We start from the raw sequence: 21994 nt of genomic DNA on the forward strand, positions 1-21994 counted from the left end.
TGGATTTAATAAGTATTTACTGAACCTCGGAAAATTCTTAAATATTGGACGTGTATAAAAAACTAATAATAAATACTTTGAAAATCAATCTATAATTCCAAAACAAAATGTATACAATTTTAGGCATTCCAAATTCGGGCATAATGTGCTGGGGGCTCCCTGCCATGTTCCTTCTGACTTCCATAGATTATGGACGGGTACCAGGTTTCATAGAAATTATCTTTTTTGGTGATGCCTTGGGATACTCTCCATCTGACCATCATCTTTTCCATAAAAGGCGGGGACCATGTTTTTCTATGCCAGTAATCTACTGTGGCTCCTAGTAATGTTTTCCAGTGGGTCGCTATGGCGATGTAGGCTGCGGCTTTGCTGAGAATTGTCCTTTGGGAGGTCGAAGGCAGACGCAGGCCTTTGACCAAGACCCTCCACCTCTCGCCTGGCGCTCTGGACCAGCTTTGCATTCCTCCTGGAGGCCGTGGCATCGCCTACACCTCAGCCAAGAATGCAGCTGGACAATGGCTGCTGTTTTGCCCATCTATGCCGCCGGAGCGTGTTGAACAACATTTCAGGAGCGAGCGGTCATAAATGCCCCCTTTTCATTTTTGTTCCTCTCTGGTCCCTTCTTCCCCCTTCTTGGCTCAAAAGCCCCCCCACGAAGGCGAATGCCAAGCTCCCATTGGCTCCCAGTTTCTGCCAAGATGGCATCCCAAGGCTGGCCCGGTTCTTAAACCAAGAGTGCCACCCTCCGAGGCATCCTTTGGAAAGGAATCGCCGTCCCTGCTGCCAGCTCATCCCCTCCATGCAGCTCGGGATTGTACAGTAACCACAAAGCCATGGGGTCCCCAGGCAGCTTGGGGAGGGAGAGAGTCGCCCTTCTTCTGCTCACGGTGCTGGTTTCGACAATGGGTAAGTTGGCTTTCAGAGTCGGGAGGGACCCTAGAGGTCATCTAGTTTGACCCCACTGGATCAGTGCAGGAATTGAAAGTGTCTCTGACGGGGCTGCTCGACCTCTCCTTAAATACTTCCAATGAAGGAGAGCTCCGTACACTGCCCCACTGTTTCTGCTAATGTTTAGCCGAAATCTGCATTCCTTTCCTTTCCACCTGTTGCTTCTAGTCCTGCCCTTTGGAGCAATGGAGAACGATTCCGCTCCATCTTTTACGTGGCAGCCCTTCAGATATTCAGAAGGTCATCTTCATGACTTCCCTTAATCATCCTTCTAATCTTCGAGACAAGCGTCCCTGTGAGTACAAGAAAGAGCCCTGCTCGTTCCAACCCCGTGCCTCCAGCAGCAGCCAGCAAGATGCTCCTGGGAAGCCCTCCCCTGGTGTCTCGACGGCAGACTGCCTCCGAATGAGGAGGTTCTATTTTGCCATCTCAGCTAATGTAGCCATTGAGTGAACCTGCCCTCCTCTGTAATTTTGATTTAATTCATTGGTCCAATCAGGATGGATCGCTGGACTGTTGGGTGGACCTGTGTTCAAATGCTGCCTTGGCTGTTGCATAGGGTAGCCATGTCTTAAGAACATCTTACCAGTCCATCTAGACCAGGAATGTGGCTGTCCACACGTTGCTGGATTATGACTCCCATCATCCCTGACCATTGGTCATGCCGGCTGGGGCTGACAAGAGCTGGAGTCTGACAACATCGGGAGGGGGGTCCACAGATACTCCTCCCTGCTCTATTCTAGAAGTTTGCCACCAGTAGCAGCCAGCCAAATGTTCCCACAGAAGGACATTAAGGCGTTGGCTTTCTCTTTTCTGACCCTCCCTTACACATGGTATTCAGAGATAGATTGCCTCTGAATGTGGAGGTTTCACCATTAGCTATGATTGCCAAGAACCAGCAATAGCCTTATTCTCCTCAAATCTCATAAATACATTTTATTCACACAGCACCAGTCATGTTGTCAGATTCCCCAGAATCTGGTAATTTTCTAATTATGTCAGCAAAGGACCCATTTAGCTGTCATGCTGTATAGCCCTTGATAGACCGATTCTCCATGATTTTGTCTAATCCTTTTTTTTAAATTGTTGCCCTTTTTTTTTTTTTAAAGTAACTGATGTTAAGATTATGGGCGGTAACCAACTTCAGGTCTTCATAGGCTGCATACACGCCATACATTTAAAGCACATCCCGTCTCCAAAGAAACCTGGGAACCATAGTTTGCTAAAGGTGCTGGGAACTGTAGCTCTGTGAGGGGTGAATTACAGTTCCCATGATTCTTTGGGGGTGGGTGTATGTGTGCTTGAAATGTATGGTATGTATACAGCCTAAGAGGAGATCCTTTGAAATTCATCATGTTAATTAGTCATATTAATTCATTTCTATGGGTCTACCCTGAGAAGGATTAATATTGGATACAACCCTGTATTTTTATGATGATGTAACCTGCCCTGGAAGATTATAGTGAAGGGCACTTAAGAAATATAAAAATAATATGGCAGAGAGTTCTGCAGATGAATTGTGCATTGACTCAGTCCTATACCTAGTGCTTATCCATTTCTGGGGGAATCTTTGCTTGGGCGCCCCATGTTGATTGCAGTGTGTGGCCCACAGTGTGGTTTGTAATGTGGCTTTAACTGAGCAAGAGTGAGGGCTGCTCCACAGATAAGCTGGTATTTGGGAAGGGACATGAATCAAACCAACCAACCAACCATTCTCTGGCATTAGCATTAGGTATGATCCATAACTATTTAGACTTCAAAGCTTAAAACCTCTGGGTGCTTCCAGATGACCTGTTTATTGAGCATTTGTCCTGATTCGTTTGCCAGGAGACTGAATGACATATTGTATGAAAGCAAGCGCTTTGTTCTGTGCTCTCCAGTGCATATCCCCCCTCACTTTCCTTATTGCACAAAAATACTTATCTTTTTGTGGGGAGTCGATTTATTGCACAAGATCTCCCAATCTCCTACAATTGTGCAACCCGGATTTGTCCATATATGATGGTTTGTTCTGTAGTCAGCGCATCCAGATTATCACTATGTTCAGGTGGGATTCAAACATGTACTGGCAAATTCAGGTTGCACAATTCTAATTTTGGGAAGTCTTGCACAACAAACCCGCTTCCCCAAAAGACTAGACTTTCGGCAATAAGGAAAGTCATAGGAAAATTCACTGGAAAGTGTGGGATAAAACTTGCTTTCACACAACATCTAAATTCCCCACAAACAAATCAGAATGAATGCTCAATAAACAGCCAACATCGTCGAATCTCCCTGCAAAACAAATCAAGATGAATGCTCAATTAGCAGGTCATCTGGAAGGCTTTCCCAAACCTCGAAGCAATTTGCCCACCAAGTAACAGCAGTGTGCAATGAGTTTGCTGTGATAGGTGGGGTCCGCCTCTGTACCTTCCACATTCCTCTTTGAACCTTTCCTTATTTTGAGTTGTGTTGGGTGCTAGGTATGCAGATAGGTCTGAGAGGAGGGTAGGGATTGGTGAAATGGCTTCTGATGATGAGGCAAAGGCACCAATGATGGGAAAGCAGTGTCTTAGGAAGTTCTATATTATTACTTCCAAAGGGGTAACTGTGTCTAATCTGTTGCAGCAAAAACATCAAAGATTAACCAATTTCATAATAAATAAATAAATAGTTAGTCTTTAACGTTTAAAAAAACTCTTTGTAACAACATCAAGTTATTATATTATTATAATAAGAATAATTATTTCAATACAGTATTTTATTATGAATAACAACAACAATAAACAATGGGCTGGATCCAGACTTTACAATGCAGTCCTAATCGTGTCCGCTCAGAAGTAAGTGCTACTGAATTCAGTGGAGCTTACTCCCAGGGAAGTGGAACGGAGACTAACCTGGATCTAGCCCATTCTGGACTGAAAATCGCTAATATACAGAATAAGAGAATCATGGCTGGAATATACAGAATTTAATCAATGGGGTTGGGGTTGGGGACAGGGATTGTAAAACAAAAGCAAATCTGGCATAGGGACAAAAACTGCTCAAATAACAGCATTTAAAAAGCAACACGACACAAAGCTATTACAGTCATAACTTAGCTTGCTTCCCTCTCAACAGAGAAGTGCATTAGAAGGACAAGGTAATATATTTTGTATTGCTCTGGGATCTCTTCCCATTTTCTTTCGGAAAATCAATATCGGAGGGGGCGTCTGCGTGCAAGGCAAAGTAAGGCATTTCACCACCAGCACCCCCCCCCCCCCGATCAACCTGGACCTGATAAGTTACACTTATATGTGATCATAGCCTCCCATGCTCTGCCCTTATTTTCCAAAGGTCTAAGATTGCCTGCTTTTCTTTTCTTCTGCCTGCGCAAGCCAAAGCTCGGCGGTGGAGCCTTTGCCTGCAGAAGGTCTCGGGATTATTTACTACACATGCAGTAAAAATCGCTTAGGGCACGCAGTGCAATCGAGACAAAGCAATGGGCTAAATAAATATTTTAAATAACTAAAATAAAATAAAGCAGCAGGGTGTGCAGGGGAATCAGCAGTGTATAACTAAAAGAAATGTAGGAAGCTGCGCCTTGCAATGAGTCAAACCATTGGTCCATACTCGTGCTTAGTGTTGTCTACACTGACCGGCAGCAGTTTTCCAGGATTTCATACAGGGAGCCTTTCCCATCTTTGGAGATTGAACCTGGGACCATCTACATGCAAGGCAGATGCTTTCCCACCTAGCTATGGCCCTTCTCCAACATAGGAAGCTGTCGTCCGCCGAGTTGGATGCTTAGTGCATCTAGCTCTATTACCCACACTGATTGGCAGTGGCTGTTCAGGATTTCTCTCCCAGCCCTACCTGGAGATGCTGAGGACTGAATTGAGAGCCTTTTGCACGCTCTGCCATTAAACTACAGCCCGTCCCCCTGATTGGTGGGTTTTGAGCTATGCAATTTTAGTTTGTGGGGGTTGTCTGGTAATACCTTCATCTTCTTGGGGGGTTACACTTCACATCCCGCCCCCCATTTCACAAGAGAAAGGGTTCATTGGATTATGTGTGTCAAATTTCCGCTGTGCAGCTGATGGGGAAATCCATTAGGTTGCAATCTTGTGAGTGTCATTTGTTTTGGAGGTGAGATTATGGCAAGTTCCAGCTGTACAATGAAAGTTGATTTGGCACTCTTGTGCAACAAATCCTCTCCTCACCCCCACCCCCCAGACTTTTTGCCTTGGGCACCCTGATTGATGACCTTTATTGAGAGAGAGGCAGGGGTACTGTGAACCTGTTTGTTCTCCTTGACCTCCGAGTGGCTTTTGACACTATTGACCAAGTTGTTCTTTTGGAGTGGCTGAAGGAGGAGGGACCTGGAGGTGCTGCACTGCTGTGGTTCCGCTCCTGCCTGCAAGGCCACTACCAGAAAGTAGTACCAGGAGATTGTTATGTGGCTCCACACGTTTTAGATGAGGTCCCATTCTGTCTGCTATGTGTTCCCTGCCGCGGAATGCGGAATGGGAGCGCTACCCACCCACCCTAAGGAGACGTTAATCAGGGGCTCCTCTGGGACCCAGGGGCCCTTGGCCAGGGCCTGACCTGGCTGCTCTCTGGCCCTGGCCCTGGCTGTTCCACATCTATAGGAAACCGTTGGGAGCTGTCATCCAGGCAAAAACATTTCTTTTCTCCCAGGCATTTGGCTCCTAATCTTGGAGGGCTTTTGGGGGGCTCTTGATGTGGTACCCCTTTCTTTTAGGGGGTGGGCTGTTCCACCGCTGTTATATTGATGTGTTTTTAGCTTTTTGTTCTGCTTAAGTTTTTATACTGTTTTTAACTTTTTCATTGATTGCAAGTCGCTTTGGGTTCACTTTTGGGAAGAAAAGCGACTCACAAACTTAACAAATAATAATAAATAATAAAATGATCTGGGGATTTGGAGCATGGCATCATCATCAGTATGCTGATGACACGCAGTCTGTCTCTCCGTTCCACTGCAGTCAGGAGAGGCTGCAAAGGTATTGGTCAGATGTGATGGACTGGATGGGGGCCAAAAAACTGCCGCTGAATACTTATACGAGAGAAGTTCTGTGGGTGGGTGGTTCCCGACTCCCATGTCTGGGAATTAGGTATACGACCTGTTCTGGGAGGGGTTGTACTCCCCCTGAAGGAACACATTCATCGTCTGGGAGTACTCCTGGATTCCAGCTTGTCACTGGAGTCTCAAGTGGCTTCAATGGGTAACTTATGCGCAGCTTAGGCTGGTTTACCAGCTAGGACAGTTCCTGGATCGGGACAGCCTGCCCTCCATTGTCCATGCTCTGCTGGCCTCCCACCTGGAGTACTGTAATGTGCCCTACGTGGGGCTGCCCTTGAATTTATTTATTTATTTATTTATTTATTACATTTATACCCCACCTTTTTTCCATGCTAGAAACACACGGTGGCTTACATATGGTTCCTAAGTGGTCTCCCATCCAGGCACTGGCCAGACCTGACCCTGCTTAGCTTCAGCAGGGTGCTGGCTTCATGTGCCTTCAGACCATAGCCTGAAGACAGTCTGGAGGCTACCGCTAGTGCAGAATGTGGCTGCTAGCTTGGTAAATGGGACAGCCTGATGCGACTATGTGTTCCTGGTCTTGAGAGCACTGCACTGGGTGCCAATGACCTACAGAGCCTAATTCAAGGTACTAGCACATAAAGCCCTAAATGGCTTGGGACCCAAGCACCTGAAAGAGCACTTTCCCTAGTATCAAGCACCTCAGGCCCTTTGATCAGCAGGGGAGGCCCTGTTGGGCATGCTGCCACTGGTAGCTGATTTTTAAAATGGCAGCTGATGGCTCCATGTCAGTGGGGCAGTGGAATCCGCTCCAGGTTTTAGTCCAGACTTTCAAGGAGCTGCCCAACATGCTACGGTCAGACTAAAACCCAGAGTGGATTCCTCTTCCCCACTCACATGGCGCCGCCAGCCACCACAGTGTTTTTAGAATGCTGTTTTTAACTGTTTTCCGAAGTTTTAATTGTATCATTTTAGTATGTATATATTTGCTGCCCTGGGCTCCTTTTGAGGAAGGTGCAGGATATAAAGCTAATAAATAAATAAATAACCTAAAGAAAGTGATGGGAACATACACCGGAAGGTGTGGGCTAACAATTGCTTGAGGCAGCATTATATAACCTCATAACCCAATAAACAAATCAGGATGAATGCACTTCATCTGTAAGTGAATTTACTTTCAGGTATCCACGTACAGGATTCTCCTTTTAAACATTCTACAGAGAGACCTATAAAAATGTGTTGGCCCTCTTGAACCAGAGGAAAGGTCCATCTAATCCTGTATCCTGATCCCCACTGCGTCCCTCTAAATGAACCTGGGAAGCCCACAACCAAGACATGAAGGGGGTAGCCTTTTCCCTGCCATTTGTCCCACAGCAATTGCTTATTCAGGGATACACTGCCTCTGAAAATGGAAGCTCCATTTAGTCGCCATGGTTAATATCCACTGATAGAAATCAGCCTGGATCTGATGCATTCGCACAATTTGCAGGCCTGTTTCAATGCAACGCCTTACAGCTGGTCACTCTTCAAAAAAGAGCAAATCTCCCAGCTCAGGGAAATCGCCCCAGGGTGTTGGAATTTGCGCCCTGGGGGTGGAACAACAAAAGGACGGGATTGTGTGGCACACAATGCCCCTCTTTGACTCAAAATGTCACCCCGGAGGCTTCTGGGTAGCTCAGCAATGTTCTTCAGCCCTTTTTGGTGGGGTTGGTGGACCACAACTAGCTTCTGCAGAAGGAACCTCCTACGCTACGGATGGATGGATGAGGGGGCGGAAGTAGCAAACAAAGTTGCACAGAGAAACCGGTCACACTGGGCCATTTTCAAGAAGGAGAGTGCTGTGTACTCTTCCTCGCAAACAAAAAAGCTGTGTACACCTCCACCTCGTGCTATGGGGCCCTGGAATTACTGCCCCACTTGGGTCTGCCTGGCTGCCTCTCACCCTCCAGGCCAGAGGAAGCATATGACAGGGCCAGGCATTTCTCCAGGCAACCTCATTTCTAGAGTGTGTTAAGCGTCCCGCTTGTAGCCGGCCCTACCATTAGGGAGAGTGAGGTGGCTGCCTTTGGCCGCTGATTTTGAGTGTCATGCAGGAAAATACTTATGGGTTTTTATTGATTACTATTGTGTTGTTTTTTTACTGCTGGAGGGTGGAAGGAGTCCCTTGTGGCATAAACTGATGCACATACCAAATTAACTCGACTAGCCTTGGTAGAAGGGGTCTTCATCGCAAGGGAAAGGCTGCAGCTCGGTGTAGAACATGTGCCTTGCATACAGGGGCTTCCTGCTTCAGTCCCCGGCATCTCCACATAAAGCTGGGAAAGAATCCCGTCTGAAACCCTAGAGAGCCCTGCCAGTCAGTGTGGACTGTACTGAGCTTGCTGGACAAGAAGGTCTGACTCGGTATAAGGCAGCTTCCCGTGTTCCTTGGCAATCCCACATTTTTGGAATATCTGCCCTGGGAATTATGTATGCCCTTTAGGAGGACTTTAAAGATGTCTGTCTTGCAGTCTGCTTTGGGTTCATTTGGGCATACAGTGCTTTTAACGGAGGCTTGTTCAGATGATGCTACATTATCTGTTATTTTAACTATACATGCATATTGTTTAGCGCTTTTATGGGTTGATTTTTTTACCATTTTTCAAAATGTGTTGTAATTCAGTTTCTGAGGGCTTTCTATCCTGACATGTAGGCTCAAAATCAATTAAATGAAAGCAGGCAGGCCCAGCACCAGAGGGCAGCCAGGTTGGGCACTGTCCAAGGGCCCCAATGGCTGAGAGGGGCCCCTGCTGCTGGGGATGGGTAGATGTAGCTCCCACTCCATCTTCCATGCTAACATCGGCTCATGGACCATGCATCCCCTAACACAATGCTGGCATGGATCGCAGAGCAGGAGCCACCCTCCCAGGCAACCCCCCCACACACACCACCCATGTTGCTGCATTATTTGATTTATATCCCGCCTTTCCTCCCAGCAGGAGCCCAGGGCTTTGCATGTAGAAAGTTCAAGGTTCAATTCCTAGCATCTCCAGGTAGGGTTGGGGAAAAGATCCCTGCCTGAAACCCAGGAGAGCCACTTCCAGTCCGTGTAGAGCTACATGGACCAGTGGCCTAACTCAGTATAAGGGGGAAAGGGGGGGAACCCAAAATGCTTGAAAAAATAACAAAAGCCCAATGCATTTCGGCCACTCAGTAATTTGGCCATCGTCAGGGGATGAACTGGTCTAAAATATTCTTTTCTAGCAAATCTGCTCAAAATGATAAATGACCACAAAACATTTTTTCAAGCATTTTGGGTTCCCCCCCTTTTCTTTTCTTTTCTTCCCCTTTTGGATGCATGCCACCTTCTGCTGTTTAACTCAGTATAAGCTAGCTTCCCATGTAGACATCAATAAGAAGTGATTAATGATGATCACAGGCGGAACCTACAAAGACTACTGTGGCCCTTTCAAGGCGAACAAATTTGAGATGGCATAAACTTTTGGGGATTAGAGTCCACTTCATGAGAAGCGTGAACTGTAATTCTCAGTTGGGAGGAAGATGGGAAGGGATTTAAAGGCTGGAGTTAAATGGCAATGGAATGCAAAAAGATAAACTAGTCTGTGACAATTCAGTTAGAGATTTAATCATCGGCACAGTAAGCACAAGGACTATTCACAGCAACAGTAATTGGCGATAATTCAATCACTTTAGCATTCCCTTGGACTGTGTAGATAATGAAAAACTATGGAATGCTTTAAAAGAAATGGGGGTGCCACAGCATCTGATTGTCCTGTTGCGCAACCTATACTCTGCACAAGAGGCTACTATAAGGACAGAATATGGAGAAACCGATTGGTTCCCCATCAGAAAGGGTGTGAGACGGGTGTATTTTATCACCCTATTTATTTAATCTGTATGCAGAACATATCATACGGAAAGCAGGATTGGACCAAGATGAAGGAGGTGTGAAAATTGGAGAGAGAAATATCAATAATTTAAAATATGCAGATGATACCATACTATTAGCAGAAAACAGTAATGATTTGAAACGAATGCTGATGAAAGTTAAAGAGGAAAGCACAAAAGCAAGACTGCAGCTGAACGTCAAAAAGACAAAAATAATGACAACAGAAGATTTATGTAACTTTCACGTTGACAATGAGGACATTTAACTTGTCAAGGATTATCAATACCTCGGCACAGTCATTCACCAAAATGGGGACAATAGTCAAGAAATCAGAAGAAGGCTAGGACTGGAGAGTGCAGCTATGAGAGAACTAGAAAAGGTCCTCAAATGCAAAGATGTATCACTGAACACCAAAGTCAGGACGATCTCTATGTATGGATGTGAAAGTTGGAAAGTGAAAACAGCAGATAAGAGAAAAATCAACTCGTCTGAAATGTGGTGTAGGAGGCGAGCTTTGCGGATACCATGGATTGCGAAAAAGACAAACAATTAGGTGTCAGAAAAAATTAAACCAGAACTGTCACTAGAAGGTAAAATGATGAGACTGAGATTATCATACTTTGGACACATAATGAGAAGACCTGATTCACTAGAAAAGACAATAATGCTGGGGAAAACAGGAGTAGAAAAAGAGGAAGGCCAAACAAGAGATGGATTGATTCCACAGATCTGACTTTACAAGATCTGAACAGGCTGGTTCATGACAGATGCTCTTGGAGGTCACTGATTCATAGGGTCGCCATAAGTCGTAATCGACTTGAAGGCACATAACAACCACACAGCATTCCTGAGTAGGTAAGAGATCATCAGCTAAAATTGCATCAGTGCACTCAGCTCTGCTCCAAGATGAGAAGCCAGGGCGGGGAGAGGCACAGTCTCAGGCTAGCACAGTTGGGATCCTGGCTTTATCATCAAACATGAGTCCTACAACTATTTTTATTGAAACAGTATGCCTCTGAATGGCAATTACTGGGAGGAATCTGTCAAAGACACCCCTTAGGGTCTTTAACCCCCAGACATCTTTGCTTCCGAGAACAATCCCAACCCCTTGGGCAACTGCTCCTGGGCAAACTCACCTTCCCAGGGTTGAGCTACAACCAATGCCAACCCTGCAAGGTAGGTAGACTGCCACCCTCCCTTTAATTAGCTTTCCACTCTGAGTAAGTGAACTCAGAGCACTACGAGGAACCCCCAAGAGCAGGACTCTCGTTAAATTCCTTGCTCTAGTATGTTATCCTGGAATAACAATCAGTAGCATCATGGTCAAGGACTGGATTTAGAGCCAAAGCCCCAAATAACAAAAAAAAAGGGTAAGGGTGCATATATAAAGGAAGCAGCATATAATATCCTTTAAAGCCAAATGCCCTCACCGGGGTTAGGCATAGACAACCATTTATGTAACACAGTGAGAGATGCAAACAGGCAAAGGGAACACAGCAAAGCTTACTAGCTGAGCTGATACTCACTTCAAGGTAATACGAGCCTGGTTCCCTGAGGGGCCACAGAAGCCCATAGGCGGGTCAAGATGGAATTGGGGGGAACAACTACCTGAACAATCGCCTTTTATTTTATGGGGTTTAGCTGGCAACAGGGAGGGGGCCAGTTAGCTAATCCAAACCAGACCCGTTCTCTGAAGGTGAAATAGGCTGGAAAGTTGACAGTCTCTGATTTACAGCACCCAGACTTCTTGCCTCTGACATCAGGAAGCAGTTAAGGCTCAGCTACCTCCCCCTAAGAATAACAGTCTGCAGCTGGCTGGCAACCTGAGCTTTCCCAGCACAGAGTATCTGGGAGCTCTTTGCAACAAAACCCCCATAATGCCCTCTGGTTGAGCCATTCTACTTTGGCCTCTCTTAGCCCAAGCTTAGCTATTCTTGACGGAATCCAAGTGAGGAGAATTGCTGTTGCGCTCAGGTCCTGCTTGCAGGCTCCCCATAGGTGTTCAGTTGGCAGTTGTGAGAACAGGATGCTGGACTAGATTGACTTTTGGGCTGATCCAACAGGGATCTTCTTAGGTTCTTATTTATTTATTTATTTATTAAAATTGCCCTACTGTTTAGCTGCATACACGCCACACATTTAAAGCACATTTCAAACACATGACTTCCCCAAAAGAATCCTAGGAACTTAAGTTTGTTAAGGGTGCTGAGAACTGTAGTTCTGAAGTGGTAAACTCCAGTTCCCATGATTCTCTGGGGAGAGCCATGTACTTTAAATGTCTGGTGGGTACACAGCCTTTAGTGGAAAAGAAGAGACTCCCAGAGCAGCTTACAAATGTCAATGATAAGATGTTCCCTGCCCTCAGGCATACAATCCAAAAGACACATCACAAAAGGAAAAAGGGTTGTAGAGGGAGGAGGAAAAAACCAAGCTCAAGACGCTTCTCTTGTTGTCTCTCCTTTGCAGTGCTAACTCCAACTTTGGCCATCCACGTTTACACAGACCGAGAAGTCCATGGCACGGTGGGATCCAAGGTTACACTTTCTTGCTCCTTCTGGTCTAGGGAATGGATCTCCAATGACATTTCCATCACTTGGCACTTTCAGCCGGAAAATGCCAGAGACAGTGTTTCAGTAAGAGATGTTATTTATTTGAAGCCTTTTTACTCTTTGCTGTTCAGCTGAAGAAGACGGGGGTGGTAAAAGACCAAGAGAGGCTTTTAAATATCAGTGATATTTTAACAACTGAAGTTGACAAATCTGGTTAGGATGCGAGGAGACAACTGAACAATCAATTTATCTAAAAATGATGCCTTTTTATTAATTATTGGTGCCACAAAGTACAATGGACCCATATATTTTATTAGGAACTCTGTAGAGACAAGGTCTTTTTTTCTATGTCTTGTGATTGTATACATATATTGAACAAATTGTATTATTATGGTAATTTTATACGTACATATATTCTGATGTTGTATATTGCAGAAATAAAGGGGAAAAATCAGTGATAAGACTGTCCCTGACCACAGTGTAAAAGGAAAAAGAGAGGAGGAGGGAGGAGGAAAAAGAGCCAACGCAGGCGCCCATTCTTAGTTTCAGAGTTCTTGAAACGACAGTAGAACAATTTAAAAGAGCAGAGCCACAAGTGTATGGTCCTTTAGCAGAGCTGATGAAGAGCCCCTGCACTCCCGTATCTCTCCCTCCTCAATCACCTGTTGGCTCTGATACACTTGAGGAACCCGAAAGAGCTGCTACCTGGGCAGAGCTGATGCTGAGGCCAAATACGCCCATCTTGCTCCCTTTCCTGTGGCAGACAAATCTGCCCATTTTGGCTTCTCTCTGTTACTCATTTGTCCAATTTTAAGTCCGGTTGTCCATGTTTCCACATTAGTTTATTTATTTATTATATTTGTATACTGCCAGTTGGTGAAGTATAATGATTTTAAAAGTCCTCCTGAAAATTCATCAGCATTTTATGGAAATGTCTCCCTAATACGCACACATTTGCATGCAATTTTGCCTAATATATGCCTATTTGCAAAGCAGTTGTCCCCCCCTAATACGATGCATTTGTGTGTGTTGTTTGCACAAGTGCGTGCATTGTTAGGCATGCTTTACCTCTGCATATGCATTTTTGTATATAGTGCTTGGCTGGAGGACTCCACTGCAAAAATGTTAAAAGGGCAAATTTTGCAGGTTGGCTGTGTTTCAGTTCTCATATTAATTTTGAAAGTGATTGACAAGGGCATGAACAAATGAAAGCACCTTCAGTAAGTCAGAGCGTTATTGATAACACTGATTGGCAGTGACTCCCCAGGGTTTCAGACTGGGGACATTCCCAGCTCTGTCTGGAGGTGCCTGGGATTGAACCGTGGACCTTCTGCACGCAAAGCAGATGCTCTTAACTACGGAGCTATGGCCCTTCCCCAAGGGCATAGCTATTCCTTCTGACCATAATCTCACCCCACCCTAGATATTTCACTACGCCAAAGGCCAGCCTTACATAGACAACATAGGGACCTTCAAGGAGCGCATTGAGTGGATCGGGAACCCCCGGTGGAAAGATGGTTCCATCGTCATCCATGACCTGGAGTACACGGACAATGGCACCTTTACCTGTGATGTCAAGAACCCACCTGACATCGTGGGAAAGTCATCTCAGGTCGTACTCTACGTCTTTGAACACGGTGAGGCTTCCCAGCTGTAGAGAGTCCTGACCTTACATTAAAGTCCCATAAGAATTTCTGTTCTGATTTGTGTAACCAACAAAACCACCTAGTATACGTATAAGAGAACCAGAAAACCTTGGGTAGACATCACCATAGTCTGGAACAGATTTTCTAGAAGCCATCTTTCAAAATGGCTGCCACCAAATTTTAAATGCATCTGTTTCGGCTCCTAGAACACTTCCAGACGCCATTCTGGTGTCTGAATATATGTTTTTGGGGACAAGGAATTCAGTTATACGGTTATAAGGGACACTACTAGTGCCTGTGATTTTTTCATTCCCTACGGAGCAGAAAAGGTGTTTTCACTATTGTGCGTAAGACAGCAGATTTGGAAATACTGTCATAATTTGGGAGAAGGGGTATGGGACTGGATGCAGCAGATCACAGGCAACCACCAGGCCAACTGCATGTACAACGCACAATCCCCGTTCAGATCTACATTGCGGAAGCAGCCTCTTCTCCACTTCAACTGGATAAGTGTCCTGAACAAAATATTTGTGGAAATAAATAAAGGGGGCGTGTTTCATGAGTTCCAGGGGAAAGTTGATTGACGGGGGGGGGATGGAATGTTGGGCGGAGCTAGAGAGAGCGACTGAGTAGGGATTGGCGATTTGGACATGACAGGCACTTAGGGTAAGGGTGGGGCAGCCCTCCAGTATCCCCACTCTGGTGCAGGAGGTGCCTGGGAGCCCCAATTCAAGGCCTTCTGCACCTTTTAACAGATCCCCTCTCTTTTGATTCTTAGTGCCCATCAGGTATGGCGTGGTGTTGGGAGCCATCATTGGCGGTGTGCTGCTTGTGGTCTTTGTTGTCTTGGTGATAGCCTGTCTCATCAGGTATTGCTGGCTGAGGAGGCAAGCCACCCTCCAGCGGAGGCTCAGGTAATCAACAGGAGGATGGGGTGTATCTGGGAGGAGAGCCGAAGCAGTGAGCATCACCTTGGCCACTATGCACACCCTCACCTTACCCGCTAGCTTTTCAAAGGGCACTGAGGACGCTTCCTTCGGAGATCTTGAGATGGTTCCGTACACTGATAAGGGCCACATCCACACCATACATTTATTCCACTTTTATTCCACTTTAAACAGTCCTGGCTTCTCCCAAAGAATCCTGGGGAGTGTACTTTGTGAAGGGTGCTGAAAATTGTTAGGAGACCCCTATTCCACTCACACAGCTACAGTTACCAGAGTGGTCTCATAATCAATCCCTCTTCCCAGGGAACTCTGGCTAATGGAGCTTGGGGGGGGGGATACCGATCTCCAAGCAACTCCCAGCACGCTTCACTTCCCATGACTGTTCAAAGTGGAATAACAGCAGAATAAAGGTATGATATGAATGTGGCTGAAGAGATAGAACCCTAAGAAGGGAAGGTTTTGAAGTTGCCCATCAACTATTACCCCTGAACAGCAGATAGAGCAGGCACAAGTCACCTGATCACACAGGTTGTGTATACACACCATACATTTAAAACACATTTAGGCCCATCTGCAAAACAGAAATGGACTGCCTTCAAGTCGATCCTGACTTATGGCAAGCCTATGAATAGGATTTCATGGTAAGCGGCATTCAGAGGGGGTTTACCATTGCCTCCCTCTGAGGCTAGTCCTCCCCAGCTGGCTGGGGCCTGCTCAGCTTGCCACAGCTGCACAAGCCAGCCCCTTCCTTGTCCACAAGTGCCAGCTGGGGGGCAACTGGGCTCCTTGGGACTATGCTGCTTGCTCACAGCTGCACAGGTGGCAGGGCACGTAACCCTTGAGCCACTCCCTGTGGGGGTGATCTTTAGCTGGTCCTTGACACCCAGGAGACACAAGCGGGGATTTGAACTCACAGACTCCGCACTCCCAGCCAGGCTCTCTTCCCCACTGTGTTATACCAGCTTTGGCCCATCTGCAGTATACATTTAAAGCAGCCTTATACCACATTAAATAGTCACGGCTTCCCCCAATTTCCAAAGTTCCCAGGGAAGAGGGACTGACTGTTAAACCACTCTGGGGAACTGTACCTCTGTGAGGGGAATAGGGATCTCCATCCATCTCTCAGCACTCATAACAAACTACATTTCCCAGTATTCTTTGGGGGAAGTCTAGGGCTTTAAATATATGGTGTGTAAGCCATCTTTCTCCCCACTATGGGGATATGTATTTCTAATTAAATAATGGTAATGACTTCTAAAGTTGCATCTATGCATATAAATTGACATATGCAATTTTTATGCAAATCTCTGCCCTTTTTGCGAGGACAGTGCCGAAGCGGCCACTCTTCCCCAGAAGTAGGGGCTCGCTTGCACAGATGCAGAGGACCGTTCAAGCATCCGAGTGAGTGCAAAGGGAGTGACTCACTTCTCCATTGCATTATATTTCAGCCTTATGGAGAAAGGGAAACTGAGGCTGGGCAAGGATTCTTCGAAAAGACACCATCAGGTGAGTGTGTGTGCGTGAGAGAGAGAGAAGCATGCCTGAAAAAATGGGACAGAATTAATACTACAGGTTTATTTGAGCTCAAGGAAGCTTGCAATCCAAGAGTCACTGAGGGGCTTAAAGAGAACAAAACTGGATGGTGACCCCAGTGGGGCTAAAAAGCTGGAGTCAGTCAGAAGCCACCGGCATTGTATGTATGTATGCGTATTATTAGTTGTTGTGATTACATTTATATCCCAGTTTTCCTCCAAGGAGTTCAAGGTGATGACCTGGTTCTTCCCATCCTCATTTTATCCTCACAACGACCCTGCGAGGTAGGTTAGGCTGAGAGAAAGTGACTGGCCCGTGAACATCCTGCGAGCTTCATGGCCTAGTGTGGTCTCCCCGGGTCACAGTCCGACACTCTGACCACTACATCAAATTAGCTCTCTAGTCAAAAGAATCAGCAGGTGGTAAGACAGGGGTGGACAGAGGGCCAGGAGGGCTGGAGCTGTCCGATCCCTGGCCATTGGCCATGCTAGTTGCAGCTGATGAGAGTTGGAGCCCAGCCAAAAGGAAACCACATAGCCGTAGCTCAGGGGTGGAGCAACTGCTTTGCACGCAGAAGGTCCCAGGTTGCTGCTGTTATTATTATCAGTATTATTACATTTACATCCCACCTTTCCTCCAAGGAGCTCAAGGTGGTGTGCAAACGTGGTTCTTCCCCTCCTGATTTTATCCTCACAACAACCCTGCGAGGTAGGTGAGGCTGAGGAAAAGTGACTGGCTCGTGATCATCCAGTGAGCTTCAAAGCTGAGCGGAGAGTTGAACCCCAGGCCCTAGTCCAATACTTGAACCGCTACACTACACTGGCTGTTAACGTACAGGATGGGCAAAGGGTACAGCATTATATCCAGGAGCTTAAAAATCTGGGACAATGGCTCCGAAACCTCCCCCCCCCGCCCCAAGGACCACTGGAAAATGGCTGAGAGACTTGGCGGACCACTTCATGATTTTTTCTCCCCGTAGTAGCAAGTGTAATTCTGCCGAATTCAAGCATTAATACAACCAAAGACGATATTAATTTTTTTAAAAAGCATTAAGAATAGAATTAAAAATCAATGTGAATATTCAGTGTGATGGATGTGCCGTCTCCCATCTTCAACCACAAATCTACAGACACGCCACTGACCACCTGAATGAAGCTAGCAAGTCACTGGTGGTCCAGGTATCGCAGTTTGGGAACCCTTGATCTAAGATAAGGAGAAATATGCCACTGCAATCCATCATCCCCCTCCCCATACTGAATCTCAGAGCCTGTAGTTCAGGGGTAGCCAACATGATGCCCTCCAGATGTTGCTGGACTCCAGCTCCCATCATCCTCCCTGACAGTTGGCTATGCTGACTGGGGCTAATGGGAGTTGCAGTCCACCAATATCTGGAAGATCACGTTGACTACCCCTGCTGTAGCTGAGCTTCAGAGGAGGAGGGGGAGAATGCAGCTGTTACCTAGCAACAAGTCATCCTTTCCCATCCACAGATGACTGCCTGGGAGCTGAATGAACAATCAACAAAGATAATAGTGAGGGGAAGGCCCCTTAGGAGTGATGGAGGCCCTGACTAGCCTTCTGGCTAAGACTGGTCTTAAGATGGGTGTGGGGGAAACTTTGGCTCTCCAGATGTTGCGAAATGATAACTCTCATCAGCCCCAGCAAGAATGGCCAATGGGCCCAGGGATGAGGAGAGTTGTAGTTCCGCAACATCTGGAGGGCTCACAGTTGTCTTAATGCAGCCCTGATGTTATTTTACCACAGGGGTGGCCCACTTGGTGCCCTCCAGATGTTGTTGCACTCCATCTCCCATCAGCCAGCATTTGGAGGTCACCACGTCAGCGTACCCTGTTCATGGCAACTGTTGCCAAATGTGCTTGGGTATGCTGGGGAACGTGAGAGTGCTTTTGTGCTCACGTCCTGCTTGCGGGCTTCTCAGAGGCATCTGATTGCTCCCTGTGGGAATCGAGATCCTGAACAAATAGGCCTGTGCTCTGATCCAAGAGGGCTCTTCTTACGTCAGGCATGGGGAACCTTTGGCCCTCCAGATGTTTGCTGAATTGCATCTCCCATCATTCCTAACCACTGACCATGCTGATGGGAGATGCAGTCAATGTAGTGTAGTGGTTAGCATGTTGGCCCTGGGACAGCAGGATTCAAATCCTCACTTGGCCATGAAGTTCGCTGGCTGACCTTGGGCCAGTTGATGCCTCTCAGCCTTGGCTACCTCACAGGGTTGTGAGGATAAATTGTTGAGGGGGAGAGCCGTGTATGCCACCGTGAGCTCCTTGGAGGAAAGGGGGATACAGATGCAGTGCTCGTTTGGTTAAAAAAATGAGGTGCCAGTACTCATACCTTGATAAAAGTGCCATGGGTGCCAGCACAAAATGGCGGCCATGGGCCGCAGAAAAGAGGTGCTGGTATTCCTCTGTCACAAAAAAGCCTTGTATAGATGTAACAGTAAACAATAATAGTACACACATGGAGGGCCATAGAGTCCCCACCCGTCTTATGTTCTTACATGTAGGCCCATCCTTTGTGACTTCCTGTCTGTGACTGACTCCTTTTTCCCTCCCCTCTTTTTCCACATGGTATCTTCTCCTGCTGGATCCATCTTTCTGGTCCTCCAGCCTCCCGTTCTGTATGCCATGCTGGACCACAGCCGCCTCACCAAGTCGGCAAGCGAGAAGAAATCCAGGGGAGGCCTGTGCGACTCCCGCAAAGATAAGAAATAGCGGTTAGCCAGCAGGGAAGGTACCCAGAAGAAGGCGGGCGAGAAAAAGGTCGTCATGACCATCGAGATGGAACTGAAGAGGGACCAGCTCAATGCCGAAGGCCTCAAGCCCGCCGTCAAGTCCCCCAGCAAGAACAGCCTCAAAAACGCCCTCATGAACATAATCAAAAGTGATTCGGAAAAGTGATTTGAAAAAGGGTGGGGGATACGATGATCCCAGCCCTCCACTTTCTGAGGAGAGAGGCCTGGGATACTCTTCCTCTTCATCCAGACCTCTTGGTTTTGTATCCTGCCATGTTTTCATGTACTTCTAGTGAGGGGCTGATGGGATTTTGGCATATTCCTGCCAGCAAAAAAACACAGCTTAATCTCTGTCCTTCTTTTCTCCTTCATCTTGATGGAGAGACCTTCGTATCATCTATGTAATATCCAAAGCACAGGGGGTTTACACCCACTTAAGCGACTTAACGTTATTAATCACTCCTAGGACTTTGCGTGTACATTAAAATAAAGAGGCAAGTGGGGATAGGGTAATCCTAGCCTAGGGTTCCCTTCCCCTTACGAGGAGCCTCTTCTTATCTTAAGTCCAGAAACAGACCGGTTTGCCCTCTTGTGACACCGGGACACCCATTCTTTGCTACAGTCAACACAAAGACTCCCTACAGCTTTTTTTCGGAGGCACGGGTGACTCTCCCGTGTCACCCAGTGCGGTCACAGTAACACAGAGACCTCCGTGAGAAAGCTGTAGAGGGAGACAAAAACGTACACAAAGTGGACAGGAGGTTATATCCATCTTAGGCCTACTCAGCCATGCTTGTTAATTTCAATGGGTCAACTCTGAGTAAGACTAATGTTGGATAGTTTATGCTCTGATTTAGCAGAAATCTGGCCTTCCCTTTAGGGTGAGTGTTCACCCTGAACTGCAGGGCTCAAACTCCCATCAGTCACTAGGCCTGATACAATGCCTCAAGGGCTGGATAAGACAAAATATCCCTCTAGTATTCCCTCAAAAATCCCAAAACATTGGCAAGAAAGACAAGCAAAACCCCAGAAAGGGGTATCTTCTACTGCTGTGAACGGCTGTGACACAACCCTCTTCTGCTCGGAGTTTTGAGCACAGGTGTATTTTTTTCCTTTCCCCCCCCTTTTTAATCCAAGGACCAAATTTACATATATATGTCTCAGATTCAAAAGGATGGTTTAACTCCCTTTCATGTAAGGTCATGCCACCCCACTCTCGGTGGTTTACTTCAGCCCCCATTCTGATGTTACTCTAAGCTCAGCGGAGGAAAGAAATGGGTGAAAGTATTAATATTCTGAAATGCAACGTAATATTTTGCTGGTACTCCATCTCTGCCTACTTTTGCAGTCAAGCACAAGCTTTCTTTGCCCCAATCCCCACAAAAAAGCACACCTCAGGGGTATCGATAGAATAAGGTACTACCTGTTCTCCATGGAATTTTGCTTCAGACAAATTCAGGGGTTCCTTGTCTGAGTGAAGCATCTGAGGAATTTCGGGAGAAAACACCACCGAAATCCCACAGGGAGGGGGCTTCGCCCATCTCTGGGAGGTCACCAAAGTTTGCCCAAAGCGAAATTCTAGGCAAATTGTGAAGGTTTGGGGCACAATGTCTGAGGAGAGCCAAAAGGGTTTTTGATCACAAAAATGTCTCAGGCAGATTTCCACACATCCTTTCTCAAAAGTAACACCACATTCCATGATTTCATTTCCTGCCACTTCATTGATGTTCTGGTTCGTTTTGCATCATCACTAATCCTTCAAGGGAAATGAAGCCATCCTTAGGACAAGCCCTTTCGACAGCGGTTAAACCTTATAGGATGCTTTCCAATCCACAGGAGGGTTATTAGTATTATTAACCACTGATATATTTCTGTTAAGTCTTTCTCCCCTCTTCTCTCTCTCCCCTGTGATCGAATGCCACATGACGTCACACGGTTAACATCTCTTCATGTTGAGGCCTCAGTCTGTCATTTTCCCTGTCCTTATTTTTGTGTGTGTATGATTTGTTCTTCTCCATTTTCAGATTAAGTCCTGTTGCCCAAGACAACAGGTTCCAAAACAAACCAATGGCCGCCCGAAATTCTGGGGGCAATAGTTCTGCTAGGCCAAGAAAATGCCATACTGTTGAGGCACAGGTCCCACGCCATCTTGTTACTTGTGCTTGGACAAACTACGGCACCCGCTACCCTATCATATGTGCACTCCCTTCAGAATCTCCCTTTTTAATTGCGAGCAGAGAAATCTAACAGCATCAGCTTATGGCAGGGCCTAGCAAGCAGATTTGTCTCCATAGATATGTATATAGCAGTCCATAACACAGACACACACAACACTTTCTACATGGAAGACTCAAGTGCATTTCTGTTTGGTGTTTTGGTTTTAATGTTATCTATGATGTATTATGTCACTTCCTTTTGGGGGGGTAGTGGGGCTTTTCTCAACTTTGTGTACATTCTCTCAAAATCAGCAGCAACAACCAAAAAAAATTGACATAATTAAAAAAAGTTAATAAAAAGACTGACATTTCTGTACTGAGACGGTCTCTTTTTTTGTCCTAGGAATCCTGTTGTTGTAAGTGAGCAGATGAAATGTGCTTAAAGCAGAGGCTGACATCGAGAGGGTCTCAGGTCAAATCCAGCCCCTTGAGGGCATATAATTTGGCCTTCCCAAAGGCAAGCCAAGATCACATCCACACCATGGGTT

General features: G+C 46.3%; 2 protein-coding genes across 2 annotated transcripts in view; one reads left to right on the plus strand and one right to left on the minus strand.

The window, feature by feature from the left end:
* The window catches only part of SDHC (succinate dehydrogenase complex subunit C), a 59386-nt gene that overhangs the window by 13367 nt on the left and 24025 nt on the right, over positions 1–21994 (minus strand). The window lies entirely within an intron of this gene.
* MPZ (myelin protein zero) lies at positions 746–21823 on the plus strand. Its single transcript, XM_061606018.1, has 6 exons — positions 746–906; positions 12327–12493; positions 13833–14046; positions 14834–14969; positions 16451–16508; positions 19166–21823. The coding sequence occupies exons 1-6, from the start codon at positions 834–836 to the stop codon at positions 19268–19270; spliced, it is 753 nt and encodes a 250-aa protein (XP_061462002.1). The 5' UTR covers positions 746–833; the 3' UTR covers positions 19271–21823.

The sequence above is a fragment of the Rhineura floridana genome, chromosome 22 (genome assembly GCF_030035675.1).
Source record: "Rhineura floridana isolate rRhiFlo1 chromosome 22, rRhiFlo1.hap2, whole genome shotgun sequence".
Classification (NCBI taxonomy): domain Eukaryota; kingdom Metazoa; phylum Chordata; class Lepidosauria; order Squamata; family Rhineuridae; genus Rhineura; species Rhineura floridana.